Below are 6,920 nucleotides of genomic sequence, written 5' to 3' on the forward strand. Positions count from 1 at the left end.
TGTGTTCTCAGTCTAACACTGTGACTAGCACATAACTCAATAAATACCCTTAACAGAAATGAGTGGAGAATGAATAAAACAATATGACTTTATAAATGTGCTTGAAATGCCACCATTATATATTTATAACTTTTCTTTTGTATATCATTCTATTAAATTTCTATAATCCCTCATTAAATTGCAAATAGTTCTGAGGGGAAATACTCTCAGCTGTTATTAACTAACATCAAGGTGGGTGGATGCCAGCTGTGACAAATGCCCTGCAGGAGTAGTTTACAGGACAGAGAAAATGGAGATGGAACCGTGTTCAAGTATACATTCAAAAATGTAAAGCTTTGTATGGCCTCTAACTGTGCCTCTGCAAAAGTCTGTGCACAAAAATAAGAAAGTGTGTGACAATGGGAGCTCAATGGGAGACACGTCTCTTACCTCCCGCTTTATTTTAAAAGAAATTGAAACCCAAAGTCCTTTTGCATCTATCATCTGTTTTCTCCTTTTTCTTTCTTACAGGAGAACTCCACATCCCATATTTCTCTTTCCTCAGCAATCAGTCTTCCTGAGAAATTAATCTGAAATTCTCTTCATTATTTATTTAATACCTGGTTTTTAAAATTTATTTATTTTTTATATTTATTTCTTTTATTTGCATTTTATTTTATTTTTCTATACAGCAGGTTCTTATTAGTTATCCATTTTATACATATTGGTGTATATATGTCAATCCCAATCTCCCAATTCATCCCACCACCACCACCCCCTCTTGCTTTCCCCTCTTGGTGTCCACACGTTTGTTCTCTACATCTGTGTCTCTATTTCTGCCTTGCAAACCGGTTCTTCTGTACCATTTTTCTAGATTCCACATATATGTGTTAATATACGATATTTGTTTTTCTCTTTCTGACTTACTTCACTCTGTATGACAGTCTCTAGATCCATCCACATCTCTACAAATGACCGGATTTCATTCCTTTTTATGGCTTAAAATTTGTATGAAAACACAAAAGACCCCAAATAGCCAAAGCAGTCTTGAGGGAAAAATACAGAGCTGGAGGAATCAGACTCCCTGACTTCAGACTATACTACAAAGCTACAGTAATCAATATGGTACTGGCAGAAAAACAGAAATATAGTTCAATGGAACAGGATAGAAAGCCCAGAGATAAACCCACGCACCTATGGTCAATTAATCTATGACAAAGGAGGCAAGGATATACAGTGGAGAAAAGACAGTCTCTTCAACAAGTGGTGCTGGGAAAACTGGACAGCTACATGTAAAAGAATGAAATTAGAACACTCCCTAACACCACAAGCAAAAGTAAACTCAAAATGGATTAAAGACCTGCTTTTTTTTATTAGTCAAATTCTTATCATAATTCCTTGAAAACTCATTCCCCAGGAACTTCAAATATTTTTGTCCTCAACCCTCTAGAAGTTAGTGGTCTCATGAGTACCTTGATTTTCTTTCCAGCTCTCCCAAAGCACTTTACTCTGAAGAACATATCCATTCCCATAGCCTCAACCATGACAACTTATCTTTATCTGAGTGTTTATCATCAAAATCACCAAATTCACAAAGTTTAATTCTGTAAAAATATTTACTACAAAACTGACAATTTATAAAAATTAGTCTCCACTTAAACATCCCTCCCTACTTAACACAAAGATCTCCTAATCCATTGAGACAACTGAGGCAGCATTCACTGGTTATCACCTGTAAACCTCTATTAGCACCATGAAATACAAGAGCAAATCTATTTCAGAATAGAATTGCACATCTTGTAAAAGATGCAGGATTTCATGATGTCAAAGCACAGTTCAAACACTTGCAAAGCCACTCATATGAGAGGATCTGGAAGAGTTACTCCAGTGAACAAATGAAGAAGATAAATTTACAAGGATGATGATACAATAGCGACTTCAAAGACTTCACAGAAAATGATTTGAATATCAAAAAATTAAGATTATTGGGGAAAAAATGATGAATCCTCACATACGTTTTGCACATTTTGCCCTCTTCATAACTGTGTTGTAATGGTAAAACAGAGAGCTTGAATAGCCAAAACAATCTTGAAAAAGAACAAGTTAAACGTCTTTCAAGCTTACCACAAAGATACTACAATCAAAACAATGTGGTATTTGTATAAATACAGACAGCTAGACCAATGGAATAGAATTAGAGAGCCCAGAAATAAACCCTCACAATCACAGTCACTTGATTCCTGATGAGGGAGCCAAGACCATTCAATGGGAAAGAAGACAGCTTTTCAAAATGATTTTGGGAAAACTGGATATCCACATGCAAAAGAACGAAGTTGTACCCTTACCGTGTACCATACACAAAAATTAACTCAAAATGGATCAAAGATCTAAATGTGAGGCCAAAAACTATAAAAGTCTTAGAAGAAAACACAGAGGAAAAGCTTCATGACATTGCATTTGGCAGTAATTTCTAGCAAATTTAGGGGAAAAAAATTTTTCCTCCACATTCTTGGGATCCCTGGCTGGGTTTGAAAATTAAACTGACCAAGACAGAGTAACAGTAGAAAGCATACATATTTATTTAATATAAGGAAATCAAGATCTGAAGAAACAGTTAAACCTGAGTATTTTTATGCTAGGTTTGATGAAGAGTGTCTAGTCATAGAGAAATATAATAGGGCAAGGAGTATGAGGTGAGTATAGTAAACTGGGGGAAACTTAGCAAGGCCTATTTGGATTTTTGGTGGCATCCCGTTGTCTTTGGAGATAAGGATGCTCCTTTGCTTCATATAGGGAAACCACTTCTCACATAAGGACTTTATGACCTACTTCAGGGGTGAAAGGTTAGGGGAGGGTCAAAGTAACCTTCCTACTTCTGCTGTTTTGTCAAGATCCTTCAACTTAAAAGATTAAATATGCCAAGGTGCCATATTTTAGTGTAGCATGTTCTGAACCCCATCAGATATGACACCAAAGGTACAGCCAACCAAAGTTAAAATAGATAAATTGGACTACATCAAAATTTAAAACGTCTGTGTATCAAGGACACAATCAACAGAGTGAAAAGACAACCCATGGAATGGGAGGAAATATTTGCAAACCATATATCTGACAATGAGTTAAAATCCAAAATATACAGACAACTCCTAAGATTCAAGAACAACAACAGTAACAAAAACAACCTGATTCAAAAATGAGTAAAGAACCTGAATAGACATTTCTCCAGAGAAGATATATGAATGGCCAATAAGCACATGAAAAGATATACAACATCTCTAGTCATTAGGGAAATGCAAATCAAAACCACAATGAGTCTCTTGCTGCAGTGACACGAGTGGGAGCACCGGGACCGCAGGCTTAGAGTGACAGTTCTCGGACTGTTTTAAGAAATGGCAGACAAGCCCGACATGGCGGAAATTGCCGGCTTCGATAAGGCCAAGCTGAAGACGATGGAGACGCAGGAGAAGAACACCCTGCCAACCAAAGAGACCATTGAGCAGGAGAAGCAAGCGAAGTGAAATTTCCTAACAACCTGGAGGATTCTCCACCCCCATCATTTTGGAGACCCTAGTCATGATGTGGAGGAAGAGCCACCTGCAAGATGGACACGAGCAACAAGCTGCACTGTGAACCTGGGCACTCCGTGCCGATGCCACTGGCCTGTGGGTGTCTGAGGGGACCCTCCAATCGGACTGCTAAATTCTCGGTTTGCCCTGGGCTATTATAGAAAATTATTTGTATGATTAATGAAAATAAAACACACCTCGTGGCATGGAAGAAAAAAAAAAAACCCACAATGAGACATCCACCTCATACCCATTAAGGTGGCTACTATAAAAAGAAAAAGGAAAAAAAAAAAAAAAAGGAAAGAACAACTGTTGAAAAGGATGTAAAGAAATTAGAACCCTTGCACACTATTAATGAGAATGTAAAATAGTGCAGTCACTGTGGAAAAGAGTATGGTGGTTCCTCAAAAAATTAAAAATAGAATTTCCATATGATCCACCAAGTCTACATTTGGGGATACACTCAAAAGAATTGAAAGCATGGTCTTGAAGAGATATTTGTACACTCATTGTCCTAGCAGTACTATTCACAATAGCCCAAAGGTGGAAGCAACCCAGCGTCCACTGACAGATGAATGGATAAACAAAATGTGATGTATACATACAATAGAATATTTTTCAGCCATAAAAAAGAAAATTCTGACACGTGCTATAGCCTGTTTAAACCTAAAAGACATTATGCTAAGTAAAATAAGCCAATTACAAAAAGACAAATATTGTGTGATTGATTACACTTATAAGAAGTATCTAGGTAGTCAAAGTCACAGGAACAGAAAATACAATGGGGACTTCTCTATCGGTCCAGCGGTTAAGACTCTGCACTTCCACTGCAGGGGTGCGGGTTCGATGCCTGGCCGGGGACCTAAGATCCCACATGCCCTGAGGTGCAGCCAAAGAGTAAAAAAAAAAAAAAAAAAAAAAATACAATGGTGGTTTCTAGGAGCTAGGGGGAAGGAGACATGGAAAGTTGTTGTTTAATGGCTATGTAGTTTCAGTTCTGCAAGATTAAAAATTTCTAGAGATTGCTTGCACAACAATGTGTTAAGTATATACTTAACACTATTGAGCTATACACCTGAAAATGGTTTAGATGGTAAATTTTACGTTATGTGCATTTTACCACAATTTCTTTAAAAATATCAAAAAGAGTTCAGGGGAAACAATGATAAAAATCTAAAAGGACCTTGAGTTCAGACTGCTTGCCAAAAGAATCTTTAAATTTTCACTCCACGTTGACGAGCCCAAGACTGGCTTCTTGGGGGCTTTCCCTGGTGGCGCAGTGGTTAAGAATCCGCCTGCCAATGCAGGGGACACGGGTGAGCACATTCTTATGTCACCACCATGCCTATTAGCATTAGACAAATAGTCTCTAAATTTTAATCCTATACTTCTATTTGTCTGTTTATTGGTTTAAAAATATAGTAATTTATGTATAAATTAAATATATGCATTACTGTACTAATAAATCTTGATTCTGTCACATATCAGCTAATTGTTCCTATGCCAGTTTCTTAACCTACCTTTGCTTCAGCTTCCTGATTCTTTAAATGGGAACACTAGTAAATATATTAGGTGTTGTGAGAGTTAAAATAATTAATATATGTAGAGCATTTATAACAGTACCTGGTAAACAATAAAATGTATAAAGTACTAAATATAATTAGGGTTGTATCTATAAGAAGATGCACAAAAATAAACTTTAAAGAAAATGAGAAATATGAGTTAAATTTTATTTTAGTTTACTTATTAATGACAAACTTTTCTGCCTTACCTAAAAATATTATTAATATCACTAATTTTAGCAAGAGAAATATGATTCAACATGTTCCATTGTTTTTGAAAGTCTGGATATAACATTTTGTGATACAGTGATTTGATGGACTGGTTCTAAATTTATTTTGGTTTTTGATTTTAATAACTGCCTAGTTGAAAAATATACTTCACAAAGAAACCCAGGTCCTTGTGGAAAAAGTATACTCATATATAAGTGTTGATATCTGATCAATAAATTACCATCTTCTATGATGTTACTCTTTTTTTACAAATTAATGGAAGGTATTTAATATTTGTATTTTTCACAAATGGTCTTAAAACCTATCTAAAGTCTTCATTTGGAAGATTTTTAAACAGATTAGAAAATTCAGTTTCACAGCCTTATTAATATTGAAATATGAGAGTTTTATAGGTAAAATAAATTAGTCAATCTCAGGAACAAAAATCGCATAGTGATGGAAATATTTTTAAACATATGTTTTCCAAATGATTTCTCCAAAGCATAAGTTTTCTTCAAAAAGCCGTTATTTTCTCATTTATGGTCAAAAACATCACTTTCACTTCAAAAACATTGGTTAAATGGGTATATTTTGTCAAAAAAAAAAAAATGTTGCTAGATAACATATCACCAATAGCCACTGTTTTTAGCTCATGACATATCTGAAAAAGAATCCAGACAAGGAGGGGGCATGCTGCCCTTCCATTTTTTTGTTGTTATTGTTGGCTTTAATTATTAGGATCATTTTGACCAGCAGTTTCTTCACAGGAAATATTTTAAGTCACTTGTACATTTTAAGAGTGTTAATTTACCATAATCAGTAATGTAGTGCATAAATCCATTTCACCAAGAATATATAAGCTGTAATATGTCACTGTATGTTCAGATGAGGTAGCCACCACCAACTCTGAGTTATAGAGCTCTCATTCCTCTTGCAGACCACGTAACACAGAATCATCTGCCTTACTGATTAAGTGATGGAGCCAGTATCAATCATATTAAATACTAGTAAAGCTTAGTACGTTTCCATTTTCTCAAAATAAAATCTAAATAGAGATTGAAGTTCTAATATTTTCTTCAGCCACCTCAAGGGATAGTCTTGCACATCCCTAGAATGTACACACCCTATTTTGCAAATGACAGCACTAAGCTGTCTCATGCCAACAGTGCCACCACGTGGTTACGAAAGAATAATATGATTCATGTTTTTTCTCAGACCTCTATTCTTCCCATTAAGGAGACGCAAGCACTAACAGCTTTCCTCTCTGTCCTTCACTATCCTTATTATCAAACTCAAACATATTAATACATACACACACTTTTAAACTCCATTTCTCTCTTGTTTCACCCTTATATTCCCCCATGAATGTTCCTCTTCCCCACTCTTTTTCTTTTCTGTGAACTGAAACATTACTCTAATTATTCCTTATAAGCATAAAGATAGTTACTAGTCATACGCCAGAGATAGAAACTATCCATTTTCATCTAAAATTAAACAATAAGTACCAGTATTCTCAATTTCAAAAGTTTTTGTAGATTTTTAGATGGCTCCTTCAGAATTAATATTTTTCACTTAAACTTCTACCCACATCTTCCTCTTCTCC

General features: G+C 35.4%; 1 protein-coding gene across 1 annotated transcript; it reads left to right on the forward strand.

Moving 5' to 3' along the window:
* The first annotated feature begins 3,334 nt into the window (after window positions 1–3,334).
* On the forward strand, window positions 3,335–3,627 carry LOC118883640 (thymosin beta-10-like). Its single transcript, XM_036830673.1, has one exon. It carries the CDS (start codon window positions 3,369–3,371, stop codon window positions 3,495–3,497), a length of 129 nt encoding a protein of 42 aa, XP_036686568.1. The 5' UTR covers window positions 3,335–3,368; the 3' UTR covers window positions 3,498–3,627.
* The last annotated feature ends 3,293 nt before the right edge of the window (window positions 3,628–6,920 follow it).

The sequence above is a fragment of the Balaenoptera musculus genome, chromosome 17, assembly GCF_009873245.2.
Source record: "Balaenoptera musculus isolate JJ_BM4_2016_0621 chromosome 17, mBalMus1.pri.v3, whole genome shotgun sequence".
In the NCBI taxonomy this organism is placed as follows: domain Eukaryota; kingdom Metazoa; phylum Chordata; class Mammalia; order Artiodactyla; family Balaenopteridae; genus Balaenoptera; species Balaenoptera musculus.